The 22,631-nt window shown below is 41.0% G+C and overlaps 3 protein-coding genes across 4 annotated transcripts in view; 2 read left to right on the top strand and 1 right to left on the bottom strand.

Annotated features, from left to right (window-relative positions):
* Window positions 1-2,685, top strand: part of coro7 (coronin 7) — a 106,727-nt gene extending 104,042 nt beyond the window's left edge. The window contains exons 27-28 of the mRNA XM_014983601.2: window positions 60-146; window positions 962-2,685. Coding sequence (XP_014839087.2) covers window positions 60-146; window positions 962-970 — 96 coding nt within the window. The 3' untranslated portion in view covers window positions 971-2,685. The remainder of the gene's footprint in view (window positions 1-59; window positions 147-961) is intronic.
* An 832-nt stretch (window positions 2,686-3,517) lies between these two features.
* pam16 (presequence translocase associated motor 16) lies at window positions 3,518-6,544 on the top strand. Its single transcript, XM_088008363.1, is given in 6 exon segments — window positions 3,518-3,581; window positions 3,584-3,654; window positions 3,906-3,990; window positions 4,557-4,693; window positions 5,093-5,158; window positions 6,173-6,544. Coding segments are annotated over 6 exon segments (498 nt in total). The 5' UTR covers window positions 3,518-3,532; the 3' UTR covers window positions 6,263-6,544.
* Window positions 6,537-22,631, bottom strand: part of glis2b (GLIS family zinc finger 2b) — a 30,711-nt gene continuing 14,616 nt past the window's right edge. The window contains exons 2-7 of one of the 2 annotated variants that reach the window (XM_014983605.2): window positions 15,826-16,027; window positions 14,842-14,972; window positions 13,682-13,837; window positions 13,469-13,602; window positions 13,261-13,379; window positions 6,537-12,282 (exon numbers count right to left, since the gene is read on the bottom strand). In XM_014983605.2, coding sequence (XP_014839091.2) covers window positions 11,540-12,282; window positions 13,261-13,379; window positions 13,469-13,602; window positions 13,682-13,837; window positions 14,842-14,972; window positions 15,826-16,003 — 1,461 coding nt within the window. In that variant the 5' untranslated portion in view covers window positions 16,004-16,027 and the 3' untranslated portion in view covers window positions 6,537-11,539. The remainder of the gene's footprint in view (window positions 12,283-13,260; window positions 13,380-13,468; window positions 13,603-13,681; window positions 13,838-14,841; window positions 14,973-15,825; window positions 16,028-22,631) is intronic. The other variant, XM_014983607.2, reaches the window with a different exon arrangement.

Here is a 22,631-nt window from a genome sequence, read left to right as displayed (position 1 = left end):
GTGTCTGTGTGTGTGTGTGTGTGTGTGTGCGTGTGTGTGTGTGTGTGTGCGTGACACAGCTCCTGAGTGCCATGGTGGCTAAGCTGGGAAACATGGACGACCCCCTGCCACAGGAGTCCTTTGAGGGTGTGGATGACGAGGAGTGGGTGAGCACATGTGACAACTTGAAAATAAAACACAAAACGTATATTTTATGTGAAGAACCAACACAAAGTAGTGCACAGTGATGAAATGGAAGGAAAGACGTAAGCAATTTTTGCAAATAAAAATCTGAAAAGTGTGATTATTCACACTTTTCAACCAAATCCCAAGAAAAAAAAAAACAATTATAGCGAAATCTACTTATTTCATGTGACTGAGGTCAAACTGTTGTGTTCACAGCCAAACAGACTTTAAAAAGAAACTGGAAGAAGAATTAAAAGGTATTCAGGCCCCTGTATTGATACTTAAAACAAAAAAAACTTATTTAACTCTGATTTAAGCATCTCCAACAGCTATGCTGTGCCTTGGTTTTAGTGATGCTGCTTGTTCTCTAAGAAGCTGCTGGATTTTTGTTGTGCTTTTCATATGTTTGTGTATTTAAAAAAAAAATACATGTCACAAAAATTTCACTACTTTCTGTTGGTTTACCACATAAAATCTCAATATAATATTTTGCACTTTTGGCTGACGTGCAGCAAAACATTGAAGTTCAAGTGATATAAATTCTTTTTTTCCAGTAACTGTATTTGTTTATTGTTTTTTCTTGTAATATTATCTCTGAATTTTGTGTTTGTGTTTTTGCATTAGTTGTGTTGTTAACTTGAAGTCACAGTTTAATATATTCAGGAAATCAAATGAATGTAAACTGAGCGGGTTGAAGTTTAAAGTTTGTTTTCATTCGAATCAAGAAATGATGCAGTTTTTTTTGTTTTTTTTTTGTTTGTTTTAGTGATCTCATTCTTGTCTCCCTTTTATTCAGGATGATTAAAGAGGATGTCATCATCCGGGCTTTGCTTCAAGTCATGGTGCCAACAGCAGAGAGGAAAGGACAGCTCAAGAGTTATTTTGCCATTCGTGTTTGAACGCGTCACCCAGACAATCTCCTGGGGAAAACAAACACCGCAGCCTACCGAACAAGAGAAACATTGCATTACATAAAAACTCATATGGTGTAAATTAAACTTCCATAATATTTAGTACTTCTTTGCAGGAACTCCCACATTCAGTTTGAGCTTAAAATAGTTGTATTCTCTGTACAGACGACAACATAAGTGTGGGCACCCTTGGTAAAAATGTAAAACCTGAATATAAATTAATCTTGAGAATAGCCATAATTTCAAAGCAAAATAAAAATACAGCCTTTCATTTTAATATACTTATTTCATGGGAGAAACATCTTATTTTACAAAATAATTACTTTAACAAATAATGGGACATATAGAAGAAACGAACTCCCCTTGGAAAGCACAATCTGTCAGCATTTGCTTTTTTTTTTTCCAAGATCAAATGTAAAATCTTTCTTTTCTGACTAATTGTACTAATATTGAAAGCTCGGATTCCCCCCTTCTCTCCCTTTTTTCATTGTGAGATTACGCTATGCTTTCTGCACATCTTTACCAGGGGTGCCAACAAATGTCTTCATTGGTATATCTTTAACGGATTCATCTATTTGATGAATTCATGAGATAATCATATAAAATCACACAACAGTAAAATAACAAATCAGAAAATGTGAATAAATCTGCAGCCTGATGTATAACCAGTTAACTCTCTTAACAGCTTGTTAAAATAAACAATGTAGAATCAAGGCTAGTTTCTCCTATCTTTTAATGGCACATTTTTATTTTGTAGATCTAAATAATAAAATCTTGAATGTTTGGTTCGACATGGGACCACTGCTTTGCTTTCTAATTGTCCACTATAACAGCACAAGCTCTTAAGACTGATTGTCTTCCAGTATGATCATGCAAATCACAGTTACTGTAACAGGTTTGAGCTTCTGCAGCAGATGCCACCTTAAACTTAAGGACACAACAGGGACAGGGGAGTCTCTGATGTTAGGAACTATAGATTCCTTTTCTTTTTAAGCATAAATTGATATACAGTTGATAGATGGTAGATATTGTGTATTTGTCCTAGTTAATGGGTTTGATTAACTCTTTAACCATTAAGGAATGCTTGTATGAGGAGGGGAAAAATTGGGATTTTTGTGCTTTTACTTAATCATTCCACTTTGTTTGCAGGGTAGCCTAATGTTTTTTAACTTTAACCTTTGTTAATATTCTAACAGTTTGGGGAATAATACCCTTTGAATGGTATTAATTAGGCAAACAGCACAGTGTTAGTAACTTAAAAGTGAAGCCATTGTTGTGTAATCATCACTCAGGGCCGCGTTGGAGTCGTTGAGAACCATTTATTGATCCAACAACGTTGTTTACATCCTCAGAATGACTGATGTGATCAGGCCAAATCAGCCGTGCATTTTCCTGCTCGTCATGTTGAACACATGTACGGTGGATGTCACTGGATGTATGTGCTTGTGATTTTTAAAGGTCTCTTGTATGTTTTGATTGGATTAACTGGTTTTGGGCTTTGTTTTTATATAGTAAGTAGAACATTGTGGTTTTGTTTTTATAGTAATGGTTTGTGGATTTTTTTTTTTTTTTCAAAAACTGTCTTGCAATAAACACCATATGAACTCTCTTATCTTCTGTAGTTAATGTGGTGAGCAATGCTGCTGCATTCATGGCAAACTAGGTAAATGCACATCAGACAAAAATATTTTTCTTAGTTATCTCATCAATCTTGCATTAAGGCCACAAACTTCACTGTATTTTATTTTTGAAAAAAATTGAGTCAAAAATTTATAAATGTGGCCTGCATTTGTATTCAGTTCCCTGAGTCAAGGTGAAACTCCACCAATGTCTCAAGTCATTTGCAGCCTCTTGAATGTTTGTGTTTGTTTTGTTTTTTTTTCTTTCAGGATTCTTCCAAATTTGCTTCATCCATATTCCTATTATGTTCAAACTGCTTCCTTGACCATTTTAAAAAATAAAACCCCTCTAAAAAGCTAAATGGGTTAAATACAAATGCATGGCACATTCTTCTTAATTGTAAAAGGTTTAAAATAATATTTATTTATTTGGAGTTTGTCATGGTCAGAATAAATGGACATGCAGGCATGCTGACAGACATAGAATCTCCAATTGGACTCTTTGCTTCCCTAAATGCATACTAAATGGTGAAAACTATAAAGTTAGCCTTAAAATACTTTGCTGTGAGGGTTAGTATGCTCTCATTAATATAGGCAACACCTACCTTAGTCATTTCTCAAGCCAGTGGCTCATATTCACATTATTTAGTTTTATCAATTTATAAATTTTTTGCCTTTAAATTATATACTATAGCCGTATATGTTACTGAATTTCAGTGCTGCTTCTCAACAGCGCCCTCTGGAGTCACAACAGTTGATGGTCACCGTATGTGGTGCATCCCTCCCCGCCAGCAGGGGGCGATGTTTTAAACGTACCACCAAGATCATTCGTCCTGAATGTTTAGTTGTCGATCTTCCTTGAACTATGACGCTTCTGTAACCTTCAATGTGCATGTGTGACAACAGGAGTCGGCACATCGGCTGTGTAAGCTGTATAGCGACATAAAAATGGTAAGAACGTGTTATTTTTGCCAGGTGTCATGCGATTATGTACAGCGTTAACTCTAAAATACGTCGTGGTGGTATTTTAGGTTTTTTTTTTAGTGCTACTGTGTCTTTAACTTGCTCTACATAACGAACCTAATGCATTTCAAAAGAGCTTCAGTAATAAGACGGTTAATGTGTTTCTGTGTTGAGTTCTGTCTCTGTGTTTTTGTCACAAACAGCCGGCTGACACTGTTCATAACTGTTTTAATCTGAACACTTTCAGGCTAAATACCTCGCTCAGATCGTTGTGATGGGTGTTCAGGTGGTGGGACGAGCTTTTGCCCGGGCTTTACAACAGGAGTATGCAGGTATTTATGCTTCTGTTGTCCTGAGCCTGACGTCTGCCGTTATGGATTTGATTAAAATGTTATTACACCTCTTTAAAAGAATCTTTAACCTTTAAGGAATATTTAAAGAGAGGTGCAAGTTTTAAGACTAAAAACTGATCCTGATCTTTATATATATATTTAGAAAAATGACAAGTTCTCCATGAGTTTGGGGTCTGGAGATTTTTTGTGCCATGGACAAAATGAGGACCACTAAGTTATCACTTTTTCCTTGACAAGAAAGTTGCTTAGCCATGTTGGGTAAAAGGTTGCATAACAACCCAGAAGCAATATGATGATAATGTACAAAAGCTGCCTCTGGATGATGTTTTCATACCATTGTTTATTCATGACAGTAGCAAAATTGAATGAGACATGGGTCTCTTCACAGCCTGGAAAAATTCTGGAGTTTTATTCAAGTGTTAGAAGCAGCTTTTATGTTTCTGCAAAACGACAATCTATCTACCTGCTAGTCTGATTCTCCGATGTAAGCCACGTTGGCATGGCGTCACTTCAGGATGGATCTCTGTTGTATCTCCCTCTCCCAGCGAGTCAGGCAGCAGCCCGGGCCAGGGGCCGATCCGGGCAGCAGTCTGCCGCAGCGTCCAGCATCACCGGGATGAGTCTACAGGAGGCTCAACAAATCCTCAACGTCTCCACGCTCAGTCCTGAAGAGATTCAGAAGGTACAACCAGAAACCGTTGTGTCCTCCTTACTGACATGTTTAAATCGCAGTATGGCAGCTTTTTAGAAATGTTCCACACTTCAGCCTCTCTCACCGAAGGACTTGGACCTGGAAACAACTGACTTTGGTTTGGAGTTTAGTGTAGTGAAGAAACTTGTGGTTTAAATATCAGGGTTGACTTCAGATGTCATGTGTTTTTCCTAGTGAATGCCAATACTCAAAGCTTTTTGAATTGTACAGCTTTGTAAATCTTTAACTTTATTTATAATCAAGTTGGTTAATTATGAGTTTGATTATATATAACAAATATTGTGAGGGTTTTTTTTTATTAATGTTGCTGTTTTTACATTTAAAAAGAAAGTGCTTTCACACCAACTCTGAACTGTTTATCTCCTGCAGAGCTATGAGCACCTTTTCAAAGTCAATGAAAAGTCAGTGGGAGGTTCATTTTACCTGCAATCAAAAGTGAGTAGTCTGTTTTTTCACATAAAATCACAATGTTAATATTAACCTTAATGTGTGATGTCACGTCCTTAGTTGTACTTTTGGATAACAGCAAAAAAACAAAACAAAAAAACACATTTTAGTCTTGTGAGATCCACAGCAACAAATCGATCATTATTTTTGTAAGATTTGCTTCAAAACATTATTTCCAGTGTGTTCTTAAAGTTATGGAAATTGCTTTTATAAATTTCCTGGTCATTTTCCACCTTTTATCCCTTTTGATTTGCTACATCACAACCTGCACACACATTCAAAAATCAAATGGGTTTTGGCCTGTAGACCTGTGTTTAAAATTGACATGTGTGGTTTTATTGTTTTTTTTGTTTGTTTTTTAAAACATGTCTTTACTTCTGTCTGTTATTTTTCCTTTCTTGCACCATTATTACTTTCTTTCTTATTATTCTTTTCTTCCTTTGATTCTTCTTTGTGCCCTCCTTCCTTTGTTGCATCCTTTCATCTCTACTTTTCCTTTTTCATCTTCCCTTCTATTCTTTCCTCATTGTGTCCTTTTGTATCCTACCTTTCTTTCCTTATTTGTCTTTTCTTCCTTCTGTCGTTAGTTCCCTCCTCACCTCAATGTGCCCTTCCCATTGTTGCTTCTTCGTCTTTCCTTTCTTGCCTCATGTCCTCCTTCCTGTTGTTTCCTTGTCATTTTTCATCCTTCCTTAGTCATCCTTGCTTTGTTGTGTATTTTCCTCTCTAGTGTCCTCCCTCCCTTCCTTCCCCGTCTCCTTCTTTCCCCCTTTACTGCGTGAAATCTTAAGATGGAACATGTTTTGTATTAAAGCAGATGTGTACACCATGTTCCTAATTATTTTTCCTCAGAAAAATGCTAGAGTTCTGCACTAAGAAAATATGACTCACACCTCACACCAGGTGGTTGAGTTATTCTGTTATTCACAGTTGCAGTGTTAGTGTTTTAGATGCTTTATCCTCCGCTGCAGGTCATTCATGTGTCGATTTCTTGCATTGCAGGTGGTGCGAGCTAAAGAGCGTCTGGATGAGGAGCTAAATATTCAGAAACAAGAACAAAACCAGCAGTCGCAGCAAAATCCAGAAACATAAACGATAATATTGGACCTTTAGTTTCTTCCCCCATCTCCCATGTAAATTATTACCCAATAAAGTCTTTTCTTTAGTCTTTTGTATGTGGCAGTGAATTCCCATTAGACAATATGCAATTATTGTCTTTTTTATAGACAATAGGTGTCTGTAAAAATAATGTGTTGGAAACTCAGGTAACAATGCTTTTTGTCAAATGTAAATGAGGATAAGATGATTGTTAGAGTGTGAATGAAACAGTACATGTAGAAATATTAAAAAAATAACACAAGCACACTTATCAAATGCAACTTTATTAATTAAACATTTTTGTTTTCATTGACATTATTATCAATATCGTAATAAAATTCCTCTAAAACAGGAGAACGCCGCTATGTTGTACCAACTGGAGACTTTTACAACGCTTAAAATTCTGCATGTTCAACCACAGAACATGGTGCCAGGAAAAATATATTTTCATATAACTTTTTCTCATATAGTGTATAACGTCTATATTTACCTGTAATAAAAAAAAGGCACTTGGAAAAATGAAAATACTGACATAATATCTCACAAATGTGCAAAAAAACGTAAGTTGAACAGGCCTCCTGTGGCCTTAGTCATATCATTAACCCTTTGTGCAACACTGTGGCACTTCCAGCAAAGCGAGCCTCTGATGTGGGTCATCTTTGTGTCCTGGCATCTGGGATTTTGTAACAACTCCAGGAGCCCGTACCACTTTTAAAAAATGCTTAATGATAAGAAAGCAGAGTCCCACTTGAGACCCTGTAGCAACTATTTCCCAGAAACAACACAAAGACAGCTTAGACATTGGAAAATAATGTGACAGCATCCCCAAACGTATACAGTTGAGAGAGGGGGGAGTGCAGATTATTACAGGCTGAGCTCAAAGGGTTAATGGATCATACAGCTTATTTAATATTGAAAATGTGTGGATCCCGTTTGGACCCGTGTCGTGCTGCGATTTCTGCTGCCGGCGCTGAGTCTCTGTCCCTGGCCTCTTTCAGCAGAGGAGGTCCGCTGCATCTGTTCTCGCTGCTGTTGCCATGGAAACCATGTCTGGCATACTTAACGCCTCTTTCTGATGACATTACATGCTAGGTTTTGTCCATTCACACGGCAGACACTACTCATTTCCAATGCCTGACCTGAAGCTTGAGCTGAACTGTGTGTGGAGGTGGCGTTATTGGGATGGAGCCTTGTCGCGTGACCTGTATGGCAAGCCACTTTATTGTGTAATAGACATGTTCAACGTCCATACTGAGAATTTCATCTCATCAAAATGAGTGTGTACTTTTTAAGCATTAGTAGTTGAGTGGTTTATGTGCATAACATGCAAAGCTTAGACATTAAACGGTAAAATGTTTACTTTTAAGGAATAGACATCTTGAACTTTCCTAAATAAGCAGTTTTAAAGGATTTTGATTGCTGAAATGTCAGTTTGTCATTAGCAAAAAAATATATAATGTAATAAATTAAGATGAATACAGAGAATAATAGAATGTACAACAGCAATTTGATATGGTATGGTTTGGTAAGCCATTTATGGTATAATGGCTTGCCATAGATTTATCTACGATTTAGTCTTAATTGACCTGCAGGAATTCTGATTTAAAAAAAAAAACAACAACCTCAATGGCTTATATTACCAACATATTTCTGCTCTAAAGTGAGACTAATTCTTCTTGGTGTACTTTGATGTTCTTTGGTAAATGTTTTGTAACCAGGAGGTGGTGGAATTGAGCCACGGGTTTAATCTAAAGAAGGTGGGTAACACAGAAGAGAGAGGGGGCAGGAAGAGTTCAGTGGCCTAGTTTTCTGCAGGCTGGTATTTCTGTGAGAGGCTGCCACAGTGGGCCCAGCACAGCCAGTGACTTCAGAGCTGAGAGGGCCGTTTGGTGGGTGGGTGGCCAGATGGAGAGCGGCAGCCCAGGACGGCTGCAAGTTGCTGCTTTTTTTTTTTTTTTTTTCCTCTGCTGGCACGCAGCCTCCAACCTAATCTCTCCCCTGTCCATTCTCTCATCCTAATAACCCTTTCTCTTTCCTCTCAAGCTGCCAATCAGTCGAAAGAGTTGACCCTCCGTTTGTAAAAAAAAAAAAAAAAAAAAAAGTGTCCTTGTGGCTCTTGCAATGACAAAACTGAGAACTAAACTTCCACAAGTTTAAAATTTAGGTTATTTTTTTTATTTTTTTTATGTTTCTGATCAATCTAACCATCCGTTTGAAGTGCCAGCCTCGGGTTGGAAACTACAGCTCTGGAAAGCCATCCCAAATTTTTTTTTTTTTTTCCCCCAACTTCAATCCCTTCGCAAACTCATCCCCGGCAGCAGAAACCTGATTGTAGAGCAGCCATGGCAGAACACAAGAGGCAACTTCAACATCACAAAGAAAATGTCTCGTCTGAACATCTGCAAATAAAAAAATAAAAAAAATCATAGTAATGGCAAAAATATAAAATAGAAACAAGTAAATAAAACAGATACAAGGGGATTTTTGCCAAAAAAAAAATGAGCATACTATTTTCAATTTAAGAGCAGAATTTCTTGAGTTCGGATAATGTGCTGCCCTGATTTAATGCCCTGCTCCTGCACTTGAAAATAACCATGTCTGCTTACAACATGATTAACCAAATAGTATGCCAAAAAAATTAGCATACTATTTTCATTTTAGGAGCAGAATTTGTTGATTTCGGATAATGTGCTGCCCTGATTAAATACTCTGTTCCCGCACTTGAAAATAATCACGTCTGCTTACAAATATATTCTGCTGCACAAAAAAGCTTTTGCATAATCTGCTTCCTCCCTTTTGCACAACTATCTTCTGCTCCTGTTTGAAGCCTACACCTCATGCTTTAAAAACCTTTTAGATTTTCTTTGCTTTCACTTGGAACAAAGTGTTGGTAGCATTTACAGTCAATAGAATCACAAGTGAGACTTTGACATCACTGGCCTTTAGTGAATAGAGCGTAAGATATTTGTGCGAGAGGCATCAAATCTGATTGCAAAAATAAGATTTGATGCAAGAGTAGAGTATTTAATAAGCAAACAAGTTTTTTTTTGTGAGAGCAGAGTTATGCAGGGGAGCGCAACAGAATAAAATGTCTTGCTCTCAAATTGAAAACTTTTGCTCCTAAGTTTTGAAAATGAAAAATTACACTCAAAAACAGCCAACGTCATCAAACATCGACGAAAGAGACGGAGGAGTGGCGAAGTGCGAGGAGAGATGTCAGTCTGTTGAGTTTTAAGGATCCTCTCCTGCTCCCCATCCTCTTTCAACGCTATAGCTGCGTGAGCAACACAAGTCTGACGAAACGCCCAACAAAAAGCTGGATTTTGTAAGGGGACTGAAATAAGAGCTATTTTCTTTAAATACAACATTTTAGAAAACAGGGTAGTTTTTAGTAAGTGCATGTTTACTGCTTAATCGAACCATGACGTGTTTCCCAGAAGTTGTTTTTTTTTTTACATGATGTTTGCCCCTTCGGACAGACTGAAATGAGGCAGTTTGGGATAGTGTGGCGTCCTAGTCAGTCCAGCTGTAGGCAGCACTGAGTGTATCCCATCTCCCGCTGTGGAACAACGTGAACATTCCCTCTTTGTTGGTATTTTATTTATTTATTTATTTTTTTTCTTCACAGCTGAAGCTTATTGGGGTCAAATCTCATGTAGCTAGGCCCACCACCTGTTTTTCACAGCTGGTTTGGGGTCTTTTTAGCTTAAAGAATACAGGACTGTAGTGTTTATCACCACTGAGGGCCTTTTATACACAACCCGGCCCCGTTGATTGAATTACAGTAAAGCAGCTGGACAATCCAGGAGCTGAACAGTGCTGGTTTTTGTGAGTCGGGAGGTTGTGACACGTCCCGCCAGTAGGGGGAGTCAGACACACCAGTGCCTTAAGTTTCACTTGTGAAAAAAGAGAGGAAGTAATGGTTGGTCATTGCAAGGTGGCTAACCCACCGTTTGTCTGTTCGTTCGGCCCCCGGTCTGGTCTGTGTTCATCACCCCTCCACATGACCGGGGACGGATTGTCAAAAGTGCTCTCGCCCAGTTTATGAAGCAGGAGGAGCAGGAAAATTTAGCAGCAGTTCTGAGGTTTCAATACTATAAGTCGACACTGTTAAGCGCTCTGTTTAAATGAAGTATAAGACGAAATAAGTTCACTTGCTTTGGTTCGGCAAGTTTGTCAAATTTATGTTTCAAATGTTCACAACATTTGAAACATCTTTCTATTACATGCGTGTGTGTGTGTGTGTATATGAGTGCTTCCTTTTGTAGTGTCTGCAGTGCCTTGCAAAATGCATTCAAACCCCTTAAGCTTCCTAACATTTTGCCTTTTTAAACAACAAAACTTTTTTTTTTCATGAAAACCAACGCAATTTATTGCATAGTAATACATTGTATCTACCTTGACACCTGTCACCAGTTCCCAGGTGTCATTACTCTTTGACTGGGCCATCCTAACACAATGTCCTCCTGGAAAGAAACCACTACAACTTTCTTGAGTCATTTTATCTCTGTCTTGTGCTAGTTGGACTTTGTAAAACTCTACTAATGTTCTCCAACAGGCCTAAAAGGCCTCCACAGAACAGCTGTGTTTATACTGCTGTACTTGGTTGCACTGGAAAATCTAAGTAAACGGGGCTGAATAGAAATATGTCACACTTTTAGTTTTTCATTTGCAACATGGTTACTTTTGTGTAAATCTGAAGTGCTTAATGCCTGGGAGTAGTTGTATTGTTGCAAAATGTGTGAAACCTCAAAGGGTGTGAATATTTTTTGCGAGCCACCGTACCTCAGCACTAAGCTGGAGGCACTCTGTCAAAGTACAGTCATATAAATACTCAATGATGAAGAAGGACATTTTTTAAAAACACATGGCACTAAGACTGTCATGTTTACGGTCCCTTTCCACAGAACCAGCCAGAATGAGTAAAGTATAATATAAGAAAGCAAAGAGGAGCCTTGTTTTAAGGCTTTGTGATACAAATCCAGGAATGTACATATTTCTGAACATAGATCTTGGGCCTCAAGTTTAGTTCTTCAACAATACAAGAGGCTTGCGTTGTATTCTTAAATCATGTGAGGTGATGTGTGTGTTTTTCCAAACTCCTACCTTTTAATGCATTGCCTGGAATTGATTGTTCAAGCCAATCCATGTCACCTTTGACATCCCACACTCTCACTATGTCATCAACCCCCTGAGCTCTTCTGGAATGTGTGTGTGAGATAGAGTGTGTGTGTGTGTGTGTGTGTGCGTGTCTGCGTGTGTGTGTTTGTATCAGTTAACCACAGCTGGCTTGAGCACCACAGCGCCGGGGGGAATGACCACCCAGGATAGGGGATCATGAGACCCACCTGTGGAGAGGTTTAGGACCCTCCCAGCCATCTCATCCTCTGCTTCATCTCCTCTGCCCCTCTTTGCCTGGTGGCTGTGGGGCCGGCGCTCTGAAGTGGGGCCCAGCACCGGAACCATTGGCAGGCCAAGGGCCGAGGAAGGGAAGGCAGAGGAAAGTAAAGGGGCCTTAGCCAGGCCCAGAGGGGAGCCGTTAAAGGACAAGATGGATGTGCCTCCTAGGCTGGCTGGAGACGAATTGGGGCTCCCCAGCGTGGTGAGGTCCAGGGGTCTTGGGCTAAGAGGGGACAAGGGAAGGCTACCGCCTACGCCCTGCAAGGTGTGGCCTCCCAGCAGAGCGGCAGCTGCTCCGGGGATGATGATGTGAGCTCCGCTGACGTAGGGCAATTCTGAATCCTTACTGCCAGCGCCAGAAGGTCCTCCGCTCTGACTTCCCTTCAGCAGAGAGCCTACCCCGCTTGGGGGGCCCTGCTCCTGAGCCACAAAGTGGCCATGAGCTTTGATGTGCTTCCGCAGCGAGCTGGGATCTGTGTAGCGCTTCAAGCAGCCCACCATCTTACAGTAGTAGGGCTTGTCTACGTAATGTGTGCGTGTATGCTTGAAGCGGTCGCTGGAGTTGGAGTAGCGCTTGTTGCAACCCTTGTAAGGACAAATGTAGGGCTTTTCACCTACGGAGGGGAGAGATTTTCCACATGAGAATTTATATATGTCCTTAAAAAAATACATTTAAGAAATGCTTTCTTTACACTCCAATTATAAATAGCAAATATCACCGCGTTTAAGTGCCAGAAATTCAAAAACTCTGAGGGTTGACAAGAAAATAATCACAATCAACCTTTGCTGACACAGAAAGAGCCTATGGAGCCCTCAGCTCTCTCAAATATAAGATACAACCATATTTTTTGTGAACGTTTAGTAGGGATGTGTGGCTCCAGTCCTTCACTGACAATGTCTGTCAGGTCTAAGATGTCTGCTTGATCCAACACAACTGATTCAAATGGTTTAATTGCCTCCGCAGCATGTCGGTTATCTTTGCAGAGGTCTGCTAATAAACCGTGTATTTGATTCAGATGTGTTGAACCAGGGCGACATCTAAGACATGCAAGACAGCTGCGCTTAAAGGCTGACCGCCATGAAGTTTCACAGGTATAACAAGTTGTTTTACTTTTTATATGTCCTTTCTTGGTTCATAATATCTTCTGATATCTGCAGATATATCATGATTTTTTATGTAGTTTATAACTGCAAAAGAAAAAGTTTGAAAAATAATTATATCTTTAGCTGTATATCAAAAACTGTCTTAGGTGAATTATTTATATATATATATATATATATATATATATATATATATATATATATATATATATATATATATATATATAATATACACTGCTCAAAAAAATAAAGGGAACATTTCACTTTAATTTTGTGTGTGGCTCCAAATCCAGGCCTCCATTGGTTAATAAATTTGATTTCCATTGATGATTTTTGTGTGATTCTGTTGTCAGCACATTCAACTTTGTACAGAACAAAGTATTCAATGAGAATATTTCATTCATTCAGATCTAGGATGTGTTATTTGAGTGTTCCCTTTATTTTTTTGAGCAGTGTTTAGCTTTATTGCTAGTTGGAAGCCAAACACAGACCTGTATGTGAGCGGTTGTGTATCTTGAGGTTCTCCAGGCGTGAGAAGCTCTTGTTACAGGTGGGACAACGGTGTGGTTTCTCATTGGTGTGAGTGCGTATGTGAATGAGCATTTTGTACCTGCAAGCAAAAAAAGAAACGTGAAACGTCGCTTTTAACACAGAACATCTGATGCGCCCTTATAAGACCTCAACAAATGATTTCATCACCTGGCATTAAACCCTCTTCCTTTGCGAGCACAGCCCTCCCAGTGGCAGCAGTACCCAGAATCCTTCTCAGGTTTCACATGGAAGTCGTTGACATGGTCCACAAGATCTTGTAGGGAGTCAAAGAGCAGGTGGCACTAAAGGAGGGAAATCATTTTATACAAACCGTAAGAGGTCATAAAGGTTTCTCAGTATCAAACTCCAACTCTTGTCTACCTTTTTCCAGCGACATGCAAGTTGTTCATCCGCTGAAAGGTCAGGAGAAGCCCGCTTGTCACTCGTTTGGCCAATGAACATAGAGGATGGCAGGTGAAGTCCTGCTCCAGGACCAATTGGCACAAAGAATTGAAACGCCTGCGAGATGTGAGAATTCTGATGAACAGTAAAAAAACAAAAAAAAAAAAAAAAAGAGAGAGAAAGGCTGATATGTTTTTTTTTTTTTAAAGTAACTAGAACTGAATTTTCTGATAAGATTGAACTTTTCCTTATGGTAAAAGTGTGAGAAACTGCGAGAAAGAGAGAGTGATGGAGGTTTATCTAAGAATAAGGACGTAGCGGTAGGCTCAGGGGGTTAGGTGAAACACAGAGGGGGTACTGGGTGGTTTAACTGCCCTAGCAATTCAATTCAATTGCGCTGAAATTGAATTAGGCGGCATGAGGTCTGCGTGGCCGTAGTTTTGTCTTAAATCTGATTACTCACACACACACACACAACATGCACTGAGTGCATGTTGCACAGACAAAGGCAATTGTTGGGGACACAAGTCGCATTTGATAAGAGCTTCCCTTCCCCTCTCATGGACAGAGGACTCCTAATCTTGCATAATTGAATTCCCCTGTGACAGTGTGACACGACTTGATGTTGCCCCTGATTTGATGACCCCAAACATCCTGAGTCAGGCTACGGAAGGAGAGCGTAAAACTTTTGAGTGCGGACAGCATACAGTGCCCTAAAAATTGTACAATATTGACACTGCTTAAACTTTCTCACAATTTGTTGTATTACAACATTTCAGTGTATGTCATTAAAAAAAAATTTGTGTAATTAGTCAATACCTTCTAAAAAACTAAATTAACTGTAATTACCACTGCAAGTATTTTTAGCCGTAATTACACCTTTGCAAAAATGGTTCCAGCTCAGTCAGATTGGACAGAGAGGATCTATAAAAGAGTACTTTTGAATTTTGAGTTGAACGTGAATTGGCAACACGGAACATGCCGCTGTGCCGTACTCTTTCCATTTTCAGATGACGGGCTGAACAACGCGGCCAGATGTTGAGAGCTTGTGGTTTGTATTTGTAGTAATGTGAGAGAATGTGGACTCGCTGAGTTGTCCTACATCGGAGTGTTTGCAGGTACTTGCATGTCATACTCACGCCTGAGGGAACGTAACTGCCGTTGCTTATTTCTGGAGAGCTGGGGGTGTGTCGGGAGGAGGGAGACATGCTCAGGTCCACCGCGGGGGGCGTCGGGGTGTCGGTCCGGTCGTAAGGAACCACCTGCACACCTGCGAAAGTACACTCGTGTTGGAGTGATGTCACTCTTGAGATGCATGTTACAGGGACACTGGACTCGCAGGACGACCGTTTTTGTAGACCTGACCACCAGCTACAGATTAGGACCCGCTGTGTATAAAATTTTCACTTTATTGGTTTTACCGTTTGCAGAGAAATGATCTGAATAGTTTCAGACAGGATTCAGAGCTCTAGAAAGTTTGTCCTGTTCAATCCTAGTTTCAAATATGGCATGTTTCAGGGGGATAAAGGTTTTATCTCTTGTTTTTAAGTTATATTTCTTTCACTTGAATCTAGTTTTTCTTTTGCAGTTCTTATGATTACTGACAAAATTAGGACCAGTCTATCCTAGAGTGATGTAGAAGAACCGGTTCATTCTTAATTTGTCGAAGACGGATAATGCTAATTCTCAAAGAAATAACCTTTGGGGAAGTTTTTGAGAATTAAGAGAGATCACGTTCTGCAATAGCCTTTGACATTATCTGTGGAAGTATTTTTTATGTCAGTTGTGTTGAAACAGGAAAACCATTAAAACAGGAGAGACACTGGCCTACGAGATTCAGAGTTGCCCACCTCTGGCTTAGGTTCTCATAAATGGCAATAGACTTAACGTGAAGGACACCGCATGAGGTTAAGACCACCTTTCCTCAGACTGAGCTTTTCTTTCTCCCTGTTGTTGGACATTACAAAAATAATCACAAAAACTACTGCAAACCTGTCTGGCCCAAGTATCGATCTAAGTTTTTTTTTCCCCCACTGTTATTTTCATCAGTTTTGTGCAGAAGTGGCTTATAAACTAGCCAACATCAGTGTGTCTGCTTCCGGTATCGCCTGGTTACCACCTACCTGAGTGTGGAGATGCAGGTGAAGCGGGCTCTATAATTGCTGTCCCATCATCCGTCATATGCAGCTGGCGAACCCGCTTGGGATGCAGCGGTGAGAGAAGAGGAGAGCGGGTTCCCCTGTCCTTCCCGTTTGCCCTCCGAGGTAGTTTCAGGTCCAGGGGCTCGTCCAGCGACAGCATGGCTGCAACCCGCTGACCTCCCAACTGCAAAAACAGGGACTGAGGTAAGGAACCACACATTCAATGCTATATACTTCACGTTTTTATTTGTTTAAAAAAAAAAAAGCTTTCAAAATCTATCATTTTCCTTTCACTTGTGCGCCACTTTATAAGGTTTGTGTTTATAGCAAGAGAAAACGGATGAAGACTTTTTGGAGATCAGTCTATTTTCACATCTCTTAGTAATTAACGTGAAGAAATTCAACAGTCCAAGACTGTAAGCGTCAGACAGCAGAGGGCAGGTTCCCACACCTGCAACTTTTTCCCACATGAACTTTGTTTAAAAAGTATCTCACATTCCACAACCCCACTGGGCAGGGAGCACTCTCCAACAATGGCAAACCGACCACAATCAAAATCTGAAACACTGAGAAAGAAAAATAAACACACACACACATACACACACACACATGATGAGGACTCGGTGACCCCGTTCTCTTTTTCCACCCTGACCTTTACTCTCACACTCTTCCTGAGGAATTTCTACAATCCGATCCAGATGGTCGCCCCCTCCGCTGGGCCTTTTTCACCTCACCCCGTGGCCGGTTGCTGGCTTTTTACACACTGTCGCATCAGGCCCTCCACCAGTGTAACCCATACTAACATCCCTCCGCCTCCTGTCCACCTTCCAACTTGGACCTTTGAGACCCGCCACCAACGCCGCAGGCCTTCAGCTCCAGCTGTACCCGCTCAGTTCACCTCCTCCCTGCTCTGAAGCACGCTGACCTCTGAACCCAGCCAGAGGCCTTGCTGTTGTTTGGGACTTTAATTGTCCTCTTCCTTAGCCGCGGGACATTTAGAGTTCCTTGATCACGTTAATTTGTCCTTTTTCACATTATGTCATGTTAGAATCACAATCTCCAGTGTGTTTTTTTATTATTATTTTTTGGCATTAGAGGCCATTGAAAATGTGGAAACATGAAACCTTTTGGCCTGCGTAGAGATCAGGGGTGCACATTACCCTGAACACACAATTCCTACAGTAAAACACAGTGGTGGCGGCATCATGTTATGGGAGGCTGTTCTTTAGCTTAAACACTTTTCCCATCAACTCTAGCTTCCCTTTCTCTTCTGAAGAAAAGCAACCCCACACCATGATGCTGCCACTACCACACGAAATAAACTTCTTAACAAACACAAAAGAAAAAACTAAGACTGGGGCACGGGTTCACTTTCCAGCAAAACAAAAATCCCAATCATAGTATGTTAATATGTGAGATAATAAGTTAATAATCTGAAGCAGAATATATAAATCTATGTTTCACAAATGCTCTTTGTTGAATCTGACTTAGCTTGAGGTTTGTTTTGGAAAGAAGAAATGTGTCCCAAAAGAATTCTGTAAAAGACTTGTATCAAATTCAAACAAATATGACAATAAGTCAGATTTGTAACAAATATTAAAGTGTTTTCTACGTCTTTGTGTTGCTCTATCATATAAAATTCCTATAAAACACAGTGAAGTTTGTGGCTTTACCATGATAAAAAAAAAAAATGGGAGCGTTTTCAAGAGGCAAGAATACTTTTACAAGACGTTAATTAAATATGAAGATATAACAATAAATCCCATGAGTTAGGGCACACTGACTTAACATAAAGAGGTGATTCTGTTCTCTAACATCATCAGAGGTTTTCTACATAACACATCCAGGCTGTACTAGAGCTGGATTTGCTGATTTAAAGCCCAAACCTCATAGGGCAACGCTTCAGGGTCCACTGCTCCACCTCACCAAACAAACACGGACACATCTCCTCAAAAGCCTCTTCGCAACACGGCAACAAACAGGCGTGCAGCCCTACATCCTGATACACATCTAAGCCAGGCACTCGAATAAAATCCATCCGTGCACAGAAGTAATTAATCAAGCCACAATTTCACAAATTTGTGTGTCCTTCCTCTCTCCTTCGCACAAATGCTGACACAGACTCATACGGGCCACGGTTTGCCGTGAATGGTGGGCTTTGAGAGCGACTGGCCGGGAGCCACATGAGACGACGGGCCTTGTGTCTGGGAGGCATGGAGCATGGAGGTTAGCGGGCGATGGCCTCAGCTTGCACATGCGTATCCATACACGGGGGGATTACGAGAGGTTACAGAGACCCCCGTCGGCCAAAGATAAGAGGATGATAACTCATAGGGGGTGCAAACAGGGAAGTGGAGTGTGTAACATACACAGAGCTGCATTGTGCTGCTATCTATCAGTTTGATTTTACAGCAAAAATAGACACTCGTGTTCTTCGCAAGGATAAAATCTAAACATTGCGTGGCCTTCGTGTTTGCACACCATGTTGCCGACAGTTGGGATCAATTTTAGCAGATGAAAGCACGAGAAAGAACGTGATGTGTTAAAAACAGACAACCTGTCACTTTTCCAGCTGAGCACGTGTCACGAGAGAGCACAGTCGTTTTGATCGGTGAATATGTTGCGACTGATATTAGTTGCGCCGTAACAGAAGACAGAGGAACATCAAGGCGCAGTTAGGCAGGTCTGATGAGTGTAATTAGTTTCTTCTGCATAAATTCTGCGGGGAATTACTTGTTTGTATGTTTTGGCTACATATCTTTTGTGGATGTGAGAGAGCTGGTAACATAAGCTATTTATAAAAGTCTACAGATGGTGTAATATTTGAGGTTTTGTTTTATTGTCTTATTTAGAACAATGTCTGAAATCTCTTTGAAAATCAAAATCCTTGGCAACTGCTTAATTATAAACGTTTTCCATGTGGGTTTATGGAAAACTGATCAAATAAACACTGACCTCCTTTGCACAGACGTATGACAGAGTCGTATTACTTTGGCTTTTCGACAGTTGCGAGTGTTCAGACTAAGATTTTTGCTGGATAAAATCAATCTGAGTTGAAAGCATTTCGAGTTTTTTTTTTTTTCTATTGGATTTACATCTGGACTTGGACTGGGCCATTTGAACACCTGAATATGATTAGATCTAAACCCTCCACTCCACTTCTGGCTGTGTCAAAGGTGAATATTTACCACAGTCTCAAGTCTTCTGCAGCCTCTGGCAGCTTATTCCAAGAATTCCCTGTGTATAAGCAGCTTCCCTGTTCCTGCAGATAAAAAGCCTCCCCGCAGCATGGTGCTGCCACCACTATGTTTCACTGTGAGAATGTTGTATTCAACATTGATGTGCAGTGTGTGAATTTTGCCAACGCAATATGTAGAACATAGCAACAAACAAACAAACAAACATTCACCCATATTAATTTGGATTTATAACTGAAAATAATGTTATAAATGTGATGAATGCACTAAAAGCATCTTTAAAAAAAAGCTGTAATATTATTATTCACACTCAGCTTATCTTAGTGAGTTCCAATCATCCTCAGAGGAGACGCCTCCAGTGTCCCCACGGTTGTGTTTCACCTCTGCCTACCCTCAGTCAGTCTGACTGGGAAGTGACTCAATGTGTGTGTGGATCTTGGACTAGACTTACAGGATTTTGGCTGAATCTTTGAAACAGCATCCACTGAGAAGGGGCTTGTAAGAAAGAGTGTAACAAGTAGGGCCGTGCAGCAGAGAGTGGGGAGTGATGCAGGCAAGGGAAGATTATGGCGTTCTGTCCGTGCATGCTTGTGAGATGTGTGTGTGTGTGTGTGTGTGTGTGTGTGTGTGTGTGCGCGCGCGTGCGTGCGTGCGTGCGTGCGTGTGTGTGCGTGTGTGTGTGTGTGTAAAGCTTTGCTGTGGGTGGCTGTGAAGTTTGAGGATGGGGTGTTGGCTGGCCCCCATGCAGACTTCCTCGCTCAGCCGTGGGGTCGGCAGTGTCTCTGAAAGGCAGCATTGTCCCTCCCTGGGCCCTCTCTCCATCTCTCGCAGAGTAAACATGGACCACAGCAGCTGAGTGGGAGGGAGGAGGGGAGGGGAGATCGCAGGGGCCGCAGCGAGGATATATGAGGGTGAGGAGGAAGTGCCGGAGGAAGATTCCTCAAAGGGAGGTTTTGTGTGTGTCTTCTTAGCGAGCGTTATCATCTATCTCCTCGTGTAAATCTTTCCAACCTGAGTCCTGAAATTGTAAACACAAGTCCCTTTGAAGACTCTTGAATCCGTGGGTGTGCGTGCGCGCGTGCATTTGTGTGTGTGTGCGTCAGAAGGTTAAGTTTGGGTCAAAGATGGATGAAAGTCGGGTGGGTTAACGACTGAGACAGCATAGAAGGGGCATCAGGTCAAACGCAGGGCTGCGTGTTTCAACACCTTTGTGTTCTGGGGCTAAAAGCGCACGGATCAAGGCTGACCCGGCCCTGACTGGCCTGATCTTTCACCTGATCTGATCTGAGGAGATCAGAACGGGGAGGGTTAGGCTTCAGACCCGTCTGCTTTAGAGGACATAGCTGTTAACCATAAGGTGATTATGCTTCAGGGTATAAAATCATATTGTGCAATATTTTATTTTCCGAGCGGTATTTAGGAGGTTTGAAAGAATGTGTATGTCTACAGATTTTGCGCGGCCCCCTCGGAGGTTGGCTGTAACTTAATCTCCCTCCTGCCGGGACCCTGGGAGGTGGTCTGTAGGAGGTAAGCCATCTCTCCCCGGGGCTCTTTGAGCGCTCACTCTCATTTTCCCTTTCACACACACATGCACACGCATGCACTGAGGCCAACTGATCCAAGCAACACTATGAAAACACAAAGTCGTCCTAGGCTGATTTCTTCCTCCCAGTAAATCCCTGAAGCGTCCCAGATTTCAAGGTGCGAAGGAAGGAGGGAGGGGCGGGGGGGGGGGGGCACTAGAAGTCTGTCAAGAAATCAGTGAAATGACACCTCATTAATGAATTAATATAATTGAGCTTCAGTCACATCTGACTGCAGTTATTACCATTTAATACATTTTAAAAATGTATTCAAAAAGCTGCCCTAGTTCCTGGAAAAGGGTTTCTGTATTGGCCTGATGTGAACAGAGAAACTCCCTTAAGTCCATCACATGAATCACCGCAGAGCTGAACATTTTCTTCCTAAACACTGTTAAATGTGTGAAAAGAGTCGTCGTCAACAGCAGCACCTATAAGACTAACGGACTTAAAAGGAAAGAGCAAAAGCTTCTTGTGTTTCCGTCCAACAAGGTACAAGGATTGGGTGAGTTATAAATGACTGAGACGTGGGTAAGTTGCGACCCCTGACCTTTTACAGTTGGGATCCATAAATGGAGTTAGCACTTCTCATTAATGGGTACAAATCTCTGGAATAGTTCTGGTTTAACGGATCAAACTCTTCTGCTCTATCAATGAAAAAAACAAAGCGAGTTGCTTTAATACTGAATTATTAATACGTTCACATTGGGAAACTGAGGGAATCAAACCCGTATGAGGTCACTCTTTTACTCCCTCTTCCGTCATTACTGACGTGGGTTGAGGTAATAGCCGCTAAGGACCCCACCTATGCGGGTACATGAACCCACCCGCATCTTTCGTCTCTCACGGATCGCCCAGCATACACACAAACACACACAGTCGCTCAGCAGAGAGGTTTCTTTTTCGGGCTTTTGTCATCCTTATTCAGCCTCCTCCTCAGACAGGAAACCTCAGTTTCCACTCCTCCTTCTTTGGGCCTCCCATTCTCTCGTTCTTTTTTTTTTCCCCTTGTATTCTTCACTTGAATTTTTAAACTCACATTTGCGGCTACTGTGGGTTGTTCTCGTGTGCTTCTAGCCCTAATCACTTTACTGGAGCGTTACATGATTATTTCTCATTTGTACATCTTCTAAGAAACTTAACGGGGCTTTTAAGTTTTCTACTGCTCATGTCGTTAAATTAAACCTGCAATTGTCTTTTTTTTTTTTTTTTTCGGCCCCGTTGCAAACATACTGAATCTTAGACGGTATTATGTAATAGCAGAATGCATGCAGTCCCCAGGGAAAGGGCTTTTGAGGGAAAACAGTTTGTGGAGCCCCGGAATACAGATGGAGGAGGGGGGGGGGGGTGAAAAAGACGTTTGCATTAGCGCAGTCCAAAACAGCCACCAGTTCTCTCAGGATTTTATATAAGAAAAGGAGGAATACATTAGCACGAAATGGAGCAAATGGGGGCAAAAGGAGGTTCAAAAGGAGAAAAAGTGAGTAAAAGAAGGGAAGAAAAGGGAGGGATAGGTTTAGTAAAGTAAGAAAATAGTGCAACAGGAAGCTTCTGAGTGAGCTACCGATGGCCTGCAGCCAGAGCTTTCAGACACGGAGGAATTCCAGGCAGAAGGCAGGGAAGGAGGGAAGGTGCCAGGAGGGAGGGAGCAGCCGAACACGGAGGGCGGGTCGCGCTTGCGGTTTGTTGTCAAAGGGAGAGAAAGAAGGAGAGAGCATGCTTAATGCAGCTGACTGCGTTTAAGATGTGTCGAATTGGTCCAGCAGTCAGTCAGTAAGAAAGGAAAAATAAAATCTGTTATGATGCTGCATATTTTCATGACAGATTGACAAACTTCATAAATGTTAGATTTTTAGCTTCAATGTTAAAAATGGAAGCAAAGTGTCATTTTGAAATTGTTGAATAGAAAGACACTCCAGAAAACGCAGCACATTCTTCTTAAAACGCTCCCTACCAAGGAATTGTTTTACATAACATTATTTTATACCATTAAATATTCTTTTTTTTTTTA

The sequence above is a fragment of the Poecilia mexicana genome, unplaced genomic scaffold (genome assembly GCF_051168715.1).
Source record: "Poecilia mexicana isolate PSO_F unplaced genomic scaffold, ASM5116871v1 scaffold_8, whole genome shotgun sequence".
Classification (NCBI taxonomy): domain Eukaryota; kingdom Metazoa; phylum Chordata; class Actinopteri; order Cyprinodontiformes; family Poeciliidae; genus Poecilia; species Poecilia mexicana.
The sequence above is the reverse complement of the archived record's forward strand: the minus strand, read 5'-3'. Positions and strand labels throughout refer to the sequence as shown.